This window comes from Solenopsis invicta, chromosome 6 (assembly GCF_016802725.1).
Source record: "Solenopsis invicta isolate M01_SB chromosome 6, UNIL_Sinv_3.0, whole genome shotgun sequence".
In the NCBI taxonomy this organism is placed as follows: domain Eukaryota; kingdom Metazoa; phylum Arthropoda; class Insecta; order Hymenoptera; family Formicidae; genus Solenopsis; species Solenopsis invicta.
Genome location: NC_052669.1, coordinates 2186058 through 2203690, shown reverse-complemented (window position 1 = coordinate 2203690; position 17633 = coordinate 2186058). Strand labels below are relative to the sequence as shown.

Genomic DNA, 17633 nt, shown 5'->3' with positions numbered 1-17633 from the left:
TGTGACATAATTCATCGCCATCGTTTCGTAATATGAGACACAGGTCAACTATGTAAATTATTCATGCATTAAACACGTTTAAAATGACAATGGATGACCGTCAAACATCCGATCGTCACCTAATACGAGATATTCGTATCGAATGTTATAAATAAAAGACTAGAGTCATTGCTTTTCACAAGTAGAGGCACTTTACTATTGAGTAGTCAGTTATACCAAACCGCTGCACGTTTCGCAGCCTGAGTTTGTGCAAATATATAGAGCAGGAAAGTAATATTCGTCGTATATATTGACTACAATGAGAAACTGATTGCAACACGAGAATTATCTCATCGACATTTCATCAAGCCTACGACAATCACGAATTCAGGTTCAAATATTGATATAATCAATATTCTCGATAATCGTAACACTTACATACGAGTTTCTAATTACAAGATTTTCCATAATACATTCATTTAATAACATAGCATAATACATCTAATAAAAAAAATCTTATAACGTTTATCAAGATTTATTAGATTAGATTAATAAAATTCTATTTAAAAGTACTTATATAAATAAAAAATTTTTTATTTATTAAAACTTGTTAAATTTAGAAATTGGCATTGCCGGTCAAAAGCGGATCTTGATGTTCAATAATAATCTCTTAAATAAACTTATATACATTTATAATAATTATTATGTACATTTATAATTAAAATTTTTATATACATCTGTTTGTGTGTAAAAATATTAAGATAATTTCTGTATTTTTTTTTATTTAAAAAAATAAGTCAAACGTTAGCTATACTTAATTAATATCGACAATATTTATATAAAGTTTTCCTTTTGAAAACCAATTTATTGGAATACGATAATTAGAAATGGACAAGAAAAAATATTAGAATACATGCAATTGTTTTTTTTTTTTCTTATAAAGTGACGTGCAGATATTTGAAAAGAAGATTAGCATGGCGTTTCTGAAAATATTAATAAATGTTGGCCTAATATTCGCCGCCTCACAATCAGTGGCTATTCCTCTTGAAGGAGATTCAGAGAATGGCTTGAACACAGTTAATTACCGTTTACCAGATAACGTAGTTCCAATACACTACGATATCAAGTTGATACCGCATATCGAAGAAGATGACTTTACCTTTGATGGGAAAACCCATGTTATCATCGAGATCTGTCGAGCAACGCAAAACATAAGCTTGCACACGAACGATTTGACGATAAATGAAACCGCGACATCGTTGCTCAGCAGCGATGTCGTTACTCATACACCGACGGCGCATAATTATGACGGTGAAACAGAAATTTTAACCCTTCAATTCGACGATGAGCTATCCCCGGGAATTTACGATCTAAATATACAATTTGTCGGTATTTTAAACAATAACTTGAACGGCTTCTTTAGATCATCGTACATCAATGAAGAAAAAGAAAAAGTGTGAGTAGATGTTAAAATTTCGAAGTTTTTATAGTTATTACATTTTTTCTCGTAACATTATTTATTACAATTATTTATTCATCATTCTTGCCTAATGTGTCCCAATGATTAATTCGTATAAGACTATAAAACATTTCTTATCGACGCAATTTGTAACTGTATATAATTTGGAAATAATTTAAAAACTTTATATAAATGTTTTGTGATATGATTCAATCGTTACTTATATTTATTATTTCTTATCGTGTAATGTAAATATGCTAATGTTATATAATATAATTACATACATCCTGTACATATACAATATTTACAGCAATTATTTTTTAAGTGGAGGGGGAGGAAAGGGAGGGAGAATAATGTACAATATTTTAACATAAACACATCATCATCGTTATTAAAAAAAAAAAGAAGTTATAATTACAACATTGCAGCAACTTTTGCGTTGAAAAAGATGTGATACTAAAATTCATAAATTACATAGTAATATTTTATAACTTTGTGTGGATTAAATTATTTTAAATTACAGATTTATAATTGCGTGCACACAATATCTTAATCATTATATAATTAAACATCTTTTTACAAATTTTATATTGTTTGTAATATTATCTATATTATTTTAAATTGTTATTTATTTTTTAATTATAATTAAACATTTTTATAACTTATAATAATTATAATAATAATTATTAAATATTTTTATAAATTTTGGAATAGAAGCTTATCTAAAAAAATAATTTTCTAAATGTTTATGACACCAAGTAAGATAAATTTTCTACATTGCATAAAATTGCATTTATTCAAATTATTATAATTACATTTACTCTAATCATATAATTAGCCCAATCATGTACTATTCCAATAAATTTATTAAATTGAAGAAGCATATGCATTTGAAACTCCATTTGAAAGCGTTGAGTGACACATGTCACGGTCAAACGGCAAGAAATATTATTGTTCAAATATAATTTCTAAACCGCATTTACACGTTTTGCAAACATTTCACTTGTTTTAACAGTGCTTGATGAATTTATTTTGTTATCAAAAGCGTGTTACATTGTGAAATGTGATAGGTGGTTGGCCGCAACGCATTTCGAGGCATGCGATGCGCGACGAGCGTTTCCATGTTGGGACGAGCCGGCATTAAAAGCCACTTTCAATATTTCCATAAAACATAGTCGGAACTACACAGCCGTGTCAAATATGCCGATATGGTTTCAATCAAACGAGGAAGACGACATGATATGGACACACTTTCTCAAGACTCCCGTTATGTCAACCTATCTTGTAGCGTTTGTAGTCTCCGATTATGTTCGTGTTCCTAACGAAGATGAAACGCTCAATATGTGGTGCAGATCGGCAGTGGCTCCCTACTCAAAATTTGCGCAGGATATTGCTCAAAAGGCCAGAGAAATATTGACAGAGTACACCAACAGCACTGATAAAGTTCCAAAAATGGATCATCTAGCGGTTCCAAAACTGAATGCTGGTGCCATGGAAAATTGGGGACTCATAATTTACAAGTAATATAGCATAATTTAACTCTTAAGATACCATCATGGATATTCCATGACCGATTAATTTTTATTCACAAATGTTTTTTGAAATTTTAAAAGTAATTTTACTACATTTTACATTTTTCTCAAAATAATGTACATACATTTGTATGAGAAACTTGAAAACATTTCCTAAATTTCTCTCGTAGAGTAAAATATCATTCGACAAACAAATAAAATTCAAGTATAAATTAATACTCACTTTGAATGACTTTAAATAAAAATAGAATTGCACTCTAAAAATGGGACTTTATTTGAGTGAAAAGATACTTTTTTTAAATGCAGTAAATAAGTATTTATAGGAATGAATTATGTCACTGCACAACATCACTTTATTTGAGTCATTTATCATGATATAAAAGAAATCGTTATTTATTTGATAAGTTTAGAACAAGATTATATTTTATTCTGAAAAGTAAAATCCTATGCAATACTTTCAAAATATATTTTATTTACTTTTATTTTAAAGTTCTTTAAATCTCTAAAAATTTATTTTATTAGAACAGGCAAGAAATTTTATAATTATAATGTTGCACATTTTATGTGTGATTATTTTATTTACGGAAAGTATATGTTACTTTAGCGTGGTCATCTGGTGTCACGTATTGTTATCGGATTGATATAACGTTGCACTATTCCACTGTAAAATAAATTTTTCCCTCGTTTTAGTCTAAATCAGAGTGAAATAAAACTTGTAAATACTACTGCGTCGCGTAACGTCAATTTCTTTAAAAATTAAAGCAAAAAATGCAATCCTAACTTATGAGTGTTTATTCTATATAAATAATTTCAAACATTTTTGACTAATTTAGAACTAAATTTAAAATGGAAATGACCGTGAAAATAATGTAAGATCTCTAAAAATATAGGGGAAAAATAATTATAAACTGCAAATCCAGACCATAAAATTTACCTTATCTTAAACAATTATATGTGAATGTTAATTATATTGCATATTATTACGAAAATAAACGATATATAATTAGGTTCTAAAATAATTTTTAGCGAAAAGTCTTTCACGTTCAATGAAGAAGAAGATAATATTTATCATAAACGACAAGTAGCAATAACAGCAGCTCATGAAATGGCTCATCAATGGTTTGGTAATGTAGTTAGCCCGTCATGGTGGTCTCACGTGTGGCTAAACGAAGGACTTGCGTCATTTTTCCAAGAGTATATTCTTAATGAGGTTGGTTTACATAAATATTCTTACAAATTTATCTTTATGCAATTAAAATATTATTATTGAGTAAAAGATAGATTAACGCCACTTCCCGTTTCTGGCCAAAAACACGCCTCTTCTGGTTTATGACAAAAAACACCACTTTCTGTTTTCGGCAAAAAAAAAACGTCACTTCCTGTTTCCGGCAAAAAAAGGCCACTTCGGTTTCCGGCAAAAAAAACGCTATTTCCGGTTTCCGACAAAAATAACGCCACGTTCTGTTTCCGGCAAAAAAATTGAATCTATATATGTGACTATTAAATATAAAAGATAAAAACTAAAAATTGAGTAATTGCTTTTTTTAGTTCGAGAATGATATTTTTTTGTATATAGTATTAATATTATATTAATATTTAGTTAATTTTATTAAAGTTTTCTCAAATTTCGTATGCTTTTAGATTGTAAAGGAATGGCGAGTAATGGACTATTTTGTTATCAGTGTTCATCAATTAGCTCTTCATTATGATATTGCAAAAAATATGGAACCTATTACATTCGAAGCTAACACCCGCCACGAAATTGAGTCACTTTTTTCTCTTGCCAGTTATGGTAAAGGTAAGATTGAATAAACAAATCCAAGTTCCCAAACATAATTGATATAAAGCAACAACAAAAGTGACACTAAAAAAAGAATTTAAATTTGTTATTTTTTTATTAAGTTTATTAGGTTTGTCAAGAACGCGGAAAAATGTGCGTTCTATGTTAAATTGCAAAAAGTGATTTTTTTCTAATATGTTAGTAACGTTTGCGAATTTATAAAATGGTATCATGTTATTCTAACATATTAGTTATATTTCGGATGTAAATTATTGCAGCACCTGCTATACTGCGCATGTTACAGCATATTATTACCCCTGAAGTATTTCAGGAAGGTATCATTAAATATTTACATAAACAGTAAGTAATATATTTTTTTACATTATCAGGATACTAATATATCAAACACATTCAATATAATAACATTAATATAATACTTAATATTTAATTAGTTATTTAATCAATACAATATCACGTTTAATTTTTTACACACACACACACACACACACACACACACATACATACACAAATACAGGATGCGTCAGATAAATCCGGACAAAATTCAATTTGAATTTCTCGCTACTTGTGGTTTTAGCAGTAGATGATTATTGAAGCTTGAGTGAGTCAGATGTATGTGTAAAATGTATATAATCTCAAAATGTTTGAATTAATGAGACCAAGTGCGGAATACGATCGAAGAGCGATGATAATTGAAGTGCTTTGCGCCAAACGTTCACCGGCCAAAATTATTCGGTTTTTTGGGTAGCCAAAAGTTTTGATCATTTGCGACACTGCGCAAAAATATGCAAACGTGGAGAATTCCGAAGAAGATTCTACTAACCCGACGAGGTAAAATCATTTGAGAGAGTAGACTACAAGGACACCCGCTGTCGTCCAAAGAGCCCAAGAGCTCATTTCGAAAGACCCCTGGGTCTTTCGAAATGAGCTTCGGAAATTGTCCACCACACTGGGGGTGAGTCAGGCCAATATGCGTCGGATCACTGAAGAGGACTTGAGATACACATCTTATGTGCTTAAGATATGACAAATGACCAAAATTGATTTTCCGATAACATGGACATGTTTTGATCCAAGGAATTCTGGTCGTAGAATAGTTCAAATTTAGACCTTCTGGATTATAACGTTTAGGGCTATTGAAAGCATCTCTAATAAGTAAGAACTCCAACATGGCATCCCTCCAGATCATTATTGAGGCAGCATTCGCGAATTTGGACAAGAAGCAGTTGAAGAGAGTGTGCTCGTCCTTCAGGCAAAGAGTCGAGGCAAAGAATGGTCGCAGCAAACAGGGAATGTATTGAATAATAGAACTTAAGAAGTCGTTTCTTAAACGACGTAAAAAAGTTTTTTTTTTACTTTCAAGTTTTTTTTTTAATGAAGGAGTATATTATTAAACTGTTTTGTCCGAATTTAGCTGACGCACATTCATAATAAGTCCCTGTACATTCATAATAATATTAAGAATTTGATTTTTTTACTTATAACCAATAAAAAGAAAAAATAAATAAATTGATCACATGCAAAAATTGCATTATTATTTAATAAAATGTACATATCTTATACTGTCTTTTACATTTATTTTACATTCTGTAGCCAGTTTAGTTCAGCTTCTTCTGATGACTTGTGGAGCGCCTTGCAAACAGCTCTCGACAAATCAGATGTTCCACATAATAACTATAGATTGAAAGATGTAATGGATACCTGGTTAAAACAAAGACATTACCCTTTGGTGCGAGTAACCCGAAACTACAATACCAGTGAAATTATAATAACGCAAGAACATTTCAATCCAAAAAATCGCAGCAACGATAGCGACAAGTGGTGGGTACCTTTAACTGTCGCTACACAAACAAATCCCGATTTCTCTAATACTCTGCCCACTCATTGGCTAAGTCCACAAGATGAAAATATAAGCATTGATGGAATCGATCCAAATGATTGGATCATAGTTAACATACAACAAATGGGTAAATATGCTTAACTTGTACATTAGACAATAATTTAATTTAAATTAAAAAATATTAATTAATTTGTGTATTATGATTTGTAATTTTTATCAAGAATATTCCAAATTTCAGTAATATTTTATTTTATAACTATAATGGCAATTGTTTGATACTTGTATGTACGTAAACATAAAAGAATATTTTTTTATAAATCTGGAAAAGATTTAATGATGTAGTTTGTAATGTTAATTAATTTTACACAGGATTCTATCGCGTTAATTACGATGATTCAAACTGGCGAAAACTTGCGACTTATCTCAATTCTGACAACTATACAAAAATACATGTGCTTAATCGAGTTCAAATCATTGAAGATGCCTATCATCTTATGCTAACAGAGCAACTCGATATTGAGATATTTGTAGAGCTTACAAATTATCTGCATCGTGAGACAGATTATTTAGCATTACGTCCGATATTTACTGTTTTAGAGGAGATGAGTAGATTTTACAAAATTCCAGAAATTAATTTTCTTAAGGTAAACAGAGAGTGTGTAGTATTTAATTAATAAAAAACATATATATTAAACATTTAATTATAATTAAAAGAATCAAATTTATTTTATATAATTTCTACATATAGCAACACACACTACACATTTTGGAGAAATATATTGAAATTGTGGGATATGAAGAAGATCCTGCCGACGACGATCTTAAAAAGCTTATGAGATACAATACTTTAAAATGGGCGTGTACTCTCGGCCACTCTGAGTGCAAGAGAAGAGCCACTGTTAAATTAAATGAAATTCTTACAAATCCTGAAACACCCAGGTGTTTTTATTATGATTATATAATGTTTCAACATTAATGTGATAAATTAATATAATAAATTATTTGATAGAGAAGGAAGTTGTATTACGGGCCGTACAAGTATTATGCATCCGTATTATTTTTGTTATTAGGATAACAAATTGATAGTAACTATTTATAGAATTATTTGTTTATTAGCTTGTCGTCATGTAAAGATAATATATCAATACCAGTCAATACGCAGCTAATAATTATTATAAGGCATTTTTACGTTTAAGGATTTTGAAGCTTTTTTATATAAACTTTAAAATTTAATCGCATATTTTTACTCTGGAGCAGTGCGTTCAGAATCATTAGAAATATCTTTGTTGTTTAATGTTAAACAAGAAAGTTTTTAAACAACAAAAAAAATTTTAATCAGGAAAATTTTTAATCATAAAATATTAGAAATATATAATTTTGTAACAAAATACTGCATTGTTTTTAAACAAAAACATTAAAAAATTTTTTGTGGTAGCCCTTATTATCATCGCAATTGCTCTTTGAACTTATGCAGCATCATCACATTTTTATAAATCACATGTTATAAATAATAAATATTTTATACAACTTTGTGTCTATTAATATATTAAAAATCGTTTTAATAAATGTAGTCATTAAATTTTAATATAAAATATTGACTGTTAACAAAATTGAATAAAATATAAATGAGTGCCCAAGATAATACCACCTTCTTCTCTAATATACACAACAGACAGAGCTAAAAAATAATCTTTTTTTTACATATATAGAATGTCTTGGGAATTCAAAGACTGGATATATAATTACGGTATAATGGAAGCCAATGCGTCCACTTGGAATAAATTAATGGATACGTATCTCACCAATCAAGATCGAGATATATTAGACTACTTGATTTCGTCTGAAGATCCTGATATTCTGATCAATTTTATAAATACAAGTATTTCAAATGATTCAATAGAAACTGCTGAATACGATTACATTATTTTAAATATTGTTAACAAACATTTAGATAAAAATGCAGTATTTGACTATATATTTGCAAATTATGAAAAAATAATGAATAGGTAATTACACCTTTTGCAAATTATAAAACTTATATCTTTTACTTAATAATTATAAATTTTTTAATTTATTTTACAGAAAAGAAGTAACTTACAACAGAGTAAACATATTATACAATATTATTACTAACGTATTTTCCCATGAACAACTTGATAAGGTAAATTTTTATCTTGTATCTTTATTTATTTATAATTAAATTTATTTATATATTTCTATTCTATCATCGGCAATTATAAGGCTAAATTTTGATATTATTATATATATTATACATATGTATGCATATATAATAGGATAAGATAATTTAAAAAATATAAAAAATATATATTTGCTTGTTAAAAAAAATATTAAATTTTTTAACAGTTTATACTAAGACAACAAACAAAAGAGTACACTTTATTAATTTTTTAATAAATTCTACATTAAATTATTATTAGATAAATTTTATATGAAATACAGAAATCTTTTAATGTCATAAATTTAAATTTAAATAATTATAAAGTAAGAATTTTATATTGCATTATTATTTGTTATACGATTTTATTAAACTTTTTCCAAGAAAAATAAACTTTAATATAATTACTTTCAATTTAGCTTAAAAATTATGTACAAAATTATTTTACATTAGATTTTTATCATACGTAACTACATTAAATTACTAATAATTTATTATTTAGATAAGCGACTTCATGAAAAGTAATTCCGGAGAGAAAACATCCGAAGAATATGAAGGTTATCAAAGAAGATTAAAAATACGAAAAATTAATCTGGCGAAAATAATTAGTAAAACTAACAAGTTGTTGCCACTCATAACAAAAGAAGATAAAATTGTAAAACAATCATAATAAGTTAAAAGGATATAAAATATTTTTATAACATGCATATGTGCATGTTCATACATATACTGTACTTTTAATAATACTTTTATAAAGTACTGAAAATCGTCAGAAAGTTTCTTCCTTTTTTAATTTACAAGTTGTACAATCAAACCTCGATAACTCGAAAACATCTATAAGACAAAAATTTTTATTTATTTTTTTTCTCTTCGTTGCAGAAAATCTCTATAAAGCAAAATAAATTCTATTTTAACTTGAATTATTTGTCAGATATTTAGAAGTGTTATTTTACCTTTGTAACTCTCGAATTTAAAGTAGTAAACTTCTATAACTCGAAGAAAAACTTTGATAAGTCAAAACCTTTGTAACTTGAAGATTTAACTCTTTCCTTGAAATACCTGTTATCGAGGTTTGACTGTATTATTTTATATTATACAATATTTTATATGCGCACATATACACACTCACACATATGTACTTATATATAAAAGTAGTATACATAAATAAATTTTATAATGTTATTTTTATTATTTAAATAAGTTGTATTTTATATTTTAACGTTGTAAAATTACAATGTAAATAAAATTGGTGTACAGTAAAATAAATTTTATCTTATATGTATATTATATCTAAAATTCGATTTTTACATTATTATATTTCCAATATATGTACATATATTTTATATTATACAAAATTATGTATCAATAATTACTTATTTCTTTATTTTTAATTAACTTCACAATTTTATCAATTATTTAATGATTTTTAGTTATTTGTTAAAATTATTTAACAAATATTATTTTCTGTGTACCTATCTATATTCTTAAAAATGTATTCTTATAATGTTTGTACTAAATTTAAATATTGTTGAATAATGATTATTATTATATTCATGTTAATAATACAAAATACAAAATATTTAAATACCTATATAAGTATTGCATTACCTCTATTTGATAAAATTGCTTGTCTTGTTTTGCTTCCTTGAAAAGATCATTCTTTATTAGCATCAAATGCTTCAATTGTGGCGCAATTGTAGCATAGAAGTTTATAAATAGGAAATAATAGGTGTTTCAACTAGTTGAATCTTTACTATCGTCATGGGATCTTATAACGGCTCAATGTAAGTACGCAAAAAAGATTTAACATTAAATATTTCTTAACGCAAATTAATTATCTCTTACACAAGAAAAAAAACAAATGCTATTATAATATTAAGAATTTTGCTGTTTTACTGTATGTAGAATTTATCTTATCTACTTTCTCTAATTCTCTAAAGTACTAAATTAAAAATTTTTTTACTTTATAATTTTAATCGAATACCTTCTTTAATGAGAACGTTGTTTTTTTTATCACTTTTAAATCCTTTCATTTAGAAATAATTTTTTATAACTAAACAAATAATAATTTAATAAATTTTTTTAATTATTTGTAAAAAATGTTAACAAAACAGCAATCTAAATTAGCATACTTTTGCTATTCATAAACTATATAAGTTGCGTATTTATTAATTTATCTGACTTGCTGATTTACTATGAAAATAAATTAAACATTTAATCAATTGTTTTTATTCTGCGAATTACTATTCCTACGTGGAAGTTATGTAAAGTTAAATTCAACCTTGAACGTGATGCCCACCGCTTTTGCTTAATATGCCTGATCAGCTTAATTAACACTACGGTCACGTTGCTGTTTTGACGCGGAGACGCATTTCCACTTTACATTTGTTATACTTTGCGGTATTACATTCACGCTTCTCTGATAATGCGAGACTACGTTTCTGTGAACACGAGGTACGCACGCGCAAAGTTCTATTAAAATAATAAACATTAAATTACAATAAACTGTTATCTATAATTATTACGTTTTTAAAAAGTAATGTGTAAAATAACTTAAAAAAAACAAATCTATTAAATTATAATGTATTATTTTAGATAAAAAACTTAAATTAATTACTATTAGTTACTGATATATTTAAATCAAGAATATGATACCCGATTGCAATTATAACAGTAGTACATACTGAGTAAATTTATAATGACGATATGTTATTTTTATGTTCGGATTTTCAGTAAAAGAAATTTTCTAATAATGTCTACGAAAAGTTTAAATTAATTATTTTATTCTTTCAGAATGCTGACGTGCAAAATTATTTTCATCTACGTCTTTGCACTCATTGCAACAGACGCCGCTGCCATTCAAGATTCATGTTCGAACGAAAAGGAGATAAATTATCGGCTACCTAATCATATAAAACCATTACACTATGATCTTGAGTTAAACCCACATCTCACACCTGACAACTTTACGTTTGATGGTGAAGTACACATTCATATCGATATTCTGAACCAGACGAGTACTCTCACACTGCACATGAAGAAATTGATAATAGACGAAAGTGCGACTTTTTTGAGAACAAGTGATTCCGACTTTTATCTACTACGTACTACCTATTATGCTCCTATCACGCACGACAGTAACAATCTGACCGAAATGTTGATCCTTGATTTTGGAGAAGAACTGCCTGTTGGACGGTATATTTTATATCTAAAATTTACTGGTGTACTGTACGACAGATCATACGGATTCTACAGAAATTCTTATATAAACGACGAAGGAGATACGGAGTAAGTACGAAATCATTGTTTATGTTACCACACTCCAAACAGTTTAATTTTGAGTTATTAAAATGTTTTATTTCTGTCTTCGTTTTTTTAAATACTTAAAAATATTTTTATTTTAAATGATGATTGGTTTTAAAACGTTAAAACGTTTTTAATACTGAAGTTTCTTTAACAGCTTTAAAACATTTTAAACGTTTTGTTTTAAATCTAAACATCGTTTAAAACTAGAATATTTTTAAGTATTTAAAAACCGGGAATAGAAACAAAACACATACTTTAATATTTTAAAATTAAAGATTTTTTTTTAAATAATAATGGCGACTTGAATGAATAAATAAACGTTAGTCAGAACAATAAATAAGAATAACGAACAAAAACATTCATTGTCTTTGATAAGAAAAATTATAACTGAAATATTTTTTTTCAACAGATGGTTTGCAGGGACAAATTTCATGGCAACTTATGCACGTACGGCTTTTCCCTGCTGGGACGAACCGGCATTGAAGACTTCTTTTAAAATTGCCGTCAAACATCATCCCAATTACACGGCCATTTCGAACATGCCCGTTTCTAAGAAGTCGGAAATCGACGAGAGGGACGGAAAGATATGGACACGTTTTGAAGAATCGCCCATCATATCAACGTACATAGTCAGCTTCCTAATCTTCGATCTTCGTAATATAAGGAATTCCGATGGAACCATCAACGTCTGGAGCAGAGGCAACGTAATTTCCTCGATGAGTTTCGCCCACGAAGTTGCCCAGAAGGCAGCGATCGAATTGAAACGATACACCAATAGTTCCGTTCGGCTGGCCAAAATCGATCACGTTGCGCTTCCTGACAGATATGTTATTGGATACAATAAGGGCATGGAAAGTTGGGGGCTTATCACTTACAGGTAATGTCATGATACGTGTGTAGAAATGCAATAACACGTGCACAGAAGAATGAAGCATTGCAATACATCAAATATCGGTGACGTGATATTTTGTAAGTGTTTTCGACGAATTGAAAAATCCATTTGTATATGGAATTGTATTATATTAATTTTATGTAGTCAAAAACTTTTATCTCAATATCTATAAAGAAATGTAGGATATCTCGTGCGCCGCGATAATTGTCTATTATTTTGCACGAGTTTTAACTGCAGGTAAAGTATTTGTAAAATTTTTTGTTTTTGATTACGTTATGCGTTTTTATTTATTCTTACATTTAACAAATGAAAAAAATATTTTAAAGGGTTATAGGACTCCAGTGAATCAAGAATTGGTATATTTTTTAGAATCACATAAAACTTTTGTTTAAAGAGATAGATATTTACATTCTATATAATGTTTCTGTTTTAAAAATATACATATACATATTTATTTAAAAAAGTAAGGTGCAAAATTATATTGGAAAAGTAAGATGCAAAATTATATTATTTAACTTTAATTACATTTTTAATTCTCGTTAAAAACAATTTTTTTTTAATTTTTTCCGTGACCTAAAAATGACGATAAAAGTAAAAAAATTGTTTTTTAGATAATTTATTAAGATTAAATTATGGTTATTCTGCAGGTGCGCACATTTATTTAGACTGCTATTAATTCTCATTTATTTTTATATTTATTCTATTTTTGCATCTTACTTTTTGAAATAAACATACATATTTTTAAATCAAAAACGTATTATTTATTTATTTCTTAAATCTTAAAATAATAATTTTATATGGTATTAAAAAATATCTTGTTTCTCAAATTTTATTTTTATAACCCCTTAAATCAATAAATAATATACATTAGAATAATTTGTCATAACATCTAGAATATTTATAAAATATGATTTCTATATATACATTTTGTGTGTATAGAAATCTTATTTTATAAATATTCTAGATGTTATGAAAATGATATGATTATTATTTATAGGGAAGCCACAATACTGTACAATAAAGATAGTCCAATCGACACATTGCATAAAATTGCAGAGAATATCATTCATCAATCAAGTCATCAATGGTTGGGTAATGTTGTTAGTCCTTCTTGGTGGACTGATATATGGCTGAACGGAGGACTCGCTGAATATTTTAAATACTACATTATTGATAAGGTAGAAATTTGATAACAAAACTCACAAATAGATTTTATTTTATATTGTAATTTAATTAATATTATTTTAAAGATTATAGAAGACTACGATTTATTATTTTAAAGACAAACATATCTATGTTATATATAATAATAAAATATCTATTTTTGTAAAATAATACATTTAAATATATAGATAGATATTTTAAATAAATTTTCTTACATTTAGATATATAAAGATTGGCAAGTCACAAACTTTTTAGTTATGAAAACGCTAAATTCAATTCTTTATATGGACAGTTTTGAACATACGCAACCTCTTAATCTGGAGCCTAATACTATTAGAGAAATGAATTTAAAACCTTCACAAGGTGATCAAAAAGGTAATATATTTCTCTACTTTAACAAGGCTTACTTTAAATCAAAGGTTATAAAAAAATTGCAGATCCTTCCTTTAAAAATATGATTATTATTTCAGCTTTTCTGCTTTTACGGATGCTATCACATTGCCTCTCCGATGATGTGTTTCACGTAGGCCTTATTAGATATCTTGATAAACAGTTAGTACATTATAATTTTATATAAAAATAAATTTATAAAAAAATATTCTCAATTAAACTATTAAATTATCGACTATTATTTTAGTTTGAATAAAAGCCATTACAATACGACATAATTAATAATTATCTAACTAATTATAACAAACGTAATAAAAATTTAAAACTTGGCAAATTGAATAATAAAAAATTATTTTGCTAAGTGTCATTATGTAAAATGCAAAAATGTTAAAATGTAATATGTGTGTCTATTGTAATTTCTTGAGCAGTAAATGCATTTCATAAAATTATCATGAAAATAATAGATAGCGCTGTAATAAGTAGATAATTCTGTAAATTCAACATTTATATATAAAATAAATTATTAGCAAGTACGGCGTAGCCAAGCCTGAAGATTTATGGGACATTTTGCAAGATGCATTTGATGAATCGGCGGTGCCTCAGAACAAATTCAAAGTTCAAGAAGTAATAGACACCTGGATAGGACAAAAAGGATACCCTCTTGTTTCAGTAATCAAAGATCAACACACTGGAAAAACAAAAATTACCCAAGAATATTTTCAACCGTACAAAAAAATGAGTTTACGTAAGAATGCCAATAGCACTGCGAATTCAAGATGGTGGGTTCCAATAAATTTTGCAACTAGCACCAATCCGGATTTCTCGTCAACTTTAGCTACGCACTGGTTGTCACCAAAAACTGAAGAGCTTGTAATTGATGGTATTGCCCCACAAGATTGGATCATTGTAAACATTCAACAAACTGGTAAGATTTATATATTACGTCTTTATAAATCCAGTTTTTATAAACCGTTATAATTTTTGTATATATCTTAATTACATAACAGAAATAATTAATCAGTTATTTAAACGTTTAGTATTTGATAAAATTATATGTAAATTTAAATTATATTATATAATATTATATTGCAGGTTTTTATCGTGTAAATTACGATACAACGAACTGGTTGAAAATTGCAGACTATCTGGATTCTGAGAATTACACAAAAATACATGTATTAAATCGCGCAAGGATAATTAATGATGCAATTCATCTCGTATTTACGAATAAATTAGAACCTAGAATTCTCATGGAAGTCACAAAATATCTGCAACGTGAAACGGATTATGTAGTGTGGTACTCATTATTTAAAATTTTAAGAGATGCAATCTCGTTTTTTGATTATAGTGGAGGAGGTGAATTGTTTAAGGTAAGTTATGATTTTTTATATCATAAATTATTTACATTTCTTTGGAAAAAAACAAAAAAATGTTCTAGATAACGATTACATAGAAAATTAAGAATAAGACCAATCTTAATTTAAAAAAAAAGAACATTTTTAGTATATACAATATCTTTATTTCTTTGTATAGTAATTAGTTTCTATAAATTACTCCATATTAAATTTATAGTATCAATATATGAAACTGATAAAATTTATATAATTATAGTCATATATAAATGAGTTGATGACCGCTGTAGTAATGACACACCTGCAAGATTGTATGCAGAATCCGAATGACAATTATTTCAAAAATTTAACAAGATATGCAATTTCTGATGATGCATGCGCCTTAGATTTTTCTTTTTGCTTATGGAAAGCACGTATACAATTACGTGATTATTTAAAAAATTCAGCGGTACTTGCAAAGAGGTAAATATAAAATATTCTATATTGAAAAGGAGAAAAATAAATAATAAATATATATTAAAATAATTTTCTATGAGGAAATTATATTTATTTTCTATTAAATATTTATTTACTAAAAATAAATAACACTGAGAATATATTTCTTTTATACAATATTTCTAAAAATTTTGCTTTAGAACTTCATTCCAAAGGAAAAGATGGATATTCTGTAATGGCGTTAAAGAAGCAGAAGAAAATATTTGGAACGAACTACTGTATATGTATACGAACAAGTCCGAACCAACTTTATACTGTCTTGGACATTCCAAGAATCAGAGTATTATTGCGAAATTTTTAAACATGACTATATCGGAACATTCACCATTCGCAAAAAATGATATTTATCGTGTTATTTATTCCGTATTAAATGGAGGTTTTCCAAATATCGACGTGGTGATAAATTTTGTTATATCACACTGGGATAAGCTTACAACTGTGTAATGCTTTTATATCTAATGTTTCAATAACTCTTTTGATCATAGAATTGTGTAATTAACGTAAGAATTTTTCTTACAGCGTTGAAGACCCGATGTATTTGATACATGATGTTAGTTGGAGCGTTGTATCTAGGAAACAAATCCAAAAGGTATTGTTACATTAGTATTAAGTACATAGGTACTCAATATGGTTTAATTACATATTTTCCTCTTTTCCATAACACTTAGAAACATTAAATAAGCATATTGAGTGCTAGGCTATATAGTATAGTTACTTTACATTTTTTTATGTTTGAATCCTATGTATAGAATAATGCTCTATATACCAAAATAGTACACTCAAAATACCTTATTTCAGATAAAAGAATTTCTAGGTAAGCTTGGAATGGAAGTACCACAAATTATAAAACTTCGAGAGCAAAATATAGAGTTGGCGGAGATAATTGTAAACAAAATTCGTGTGTGGTTAGTAAACAAAAGTTTAAATATTACAATAAATTGATATCTTTATTAACATGTTTATTCGATAACTTTACTAATAACATTTTAAATCAGTTCAACAAGATTTGTTATAACTATTATCATTATTGGGCTGACATAACTTAAAATTATGTACATGTAAATGTATCTCATTGTTAGATAAGATAAAGATTTAATTTTAAATATCTAGATAAAGGATAAAATTATATATGGTTTGATTTAGATGGTTTTAAAATAATATCATTATTAAGTAAAACCACTTAGAATATGAAAACAGTAATTCATATTTTTATTTCTCTAAATCTTTATTTCTTAGAAACAAAAGTTTTT

At 27.3% G+C, this 17633-nt stretch overlaps 2 protein-coding genes across 3 annotated transcripts; both read left to right on the top strand.

The window, feature by feature from the left end:
- Window positions 1-167: 167 nt before the first annotated feature.
- LOC105205293 (glutamyl aminopeptidase) lies at window positions 168-9966 on the top strand. Its single transcript, XM_026130669.2, has 12 exons — window positions 168-370; window positions 923-1435; window positions 2509-2958; window positions 3997-4180; window positions 4612-4768; window positions 5029-5110; window positions 6362-6735; window positions 6978-7252; window positions 7357-7547; window positions 8318-8614; window positions 8691-8769; window positions 9287-9966. Exons 2-12 carry the CDS (start codon window positions 954-956, stop codon window positions 9452-9454), a joined length of 2739 nt encoding a protein of 912 aa, XP_025986454.1. The 5' UTR covers window positions 168-370; window positions 923-953; the 3' UTR covers window positions 9455-9966.
- A 478-nt stretch (window positions 9967-10444) lies between these two features.
- LOC105205261 (thyrotropin-releasing hormone-degrading ectoenzyme) lies at window positions 10445-17337 on the top strand. Of its 2 annotated transcripts, none has more exons than XM_011174603.3 (12): window positions 10445-10568; window positions 11578-12072; window positions 12500-12967; window positions 13980-14160; window positions 14368-14521; window positions 14617-14698; window positions 15064-15461; window positions 15629-15906; window positions 16148-16350; window positions 16524-16823; window positions 16903-16972; window positions 17182-17337. In XM_011174603.3, exons 1-12 carry the CDS (start codon window positions 10546-10548, stop codon window positions 17323-17325), a joined length of 2796 nt encoding a protein of 931 aa, XP_011172905.3. In that variant the 5' UTR covers window positions 10445-10545; the 3' UTR covers window positions 17326-17337. The 2 variants fall into 2 exon arrangements, with proteins under 2 accessions (XP_011172905.3, XP_011172904.2); XM_011174602.3 differs by lacking the exon at window positions 10445-10568 and adding an exon at window positions 11092-11238.
- Window positions 17338-17633: the final 296 nt, after the last annotated feature.

Excerpts from the sequence above, each read along its gene's own strand:
- LOC105205293 (XM_026130669.2), top strand. The coding sequence starts at position 954 with ATGGCGTTTCTGAAAATATTAATAAATGTTGGCCTAATATTCGCCGCC. Across the intron at positions 2,959-3,996 it reads TGGGGACTCATAATTTACAA|CGAAAAGTCTTTCACGTTCA; the intron begins GTAATATAGCAT and ends AATAATTTTTAG. Across the intron at positions 8,770-9,286 it reads CCCATGAACAACTTGATAAG|ATAAGCGACTTCATGAAAAG; the intron begins GTAAATTTTTAT and ends TTTATTATTTAG.
- LOC105205261 (XM_011174602.3), top strand. The coding sequence starts at position 11,210 with ATGCGAGACTACGTTTCTGTGAACACGAG. Across the intron at positions 12,968-13,979 it reads TGGGGGCTTATCACTTACAG|GGAAGCCACAATACTGTACA; the intron begins GTAATGTCATGA and ends TATTATTTATAG. Across the intron at positions 16,351-16,523 it reads TCAGCGGTACTTGCAAAGAG|AACTTCATTCCAAAGGAAAA; the intron begins GTAAATATAAAA and ends ATTTTGCTTTAG.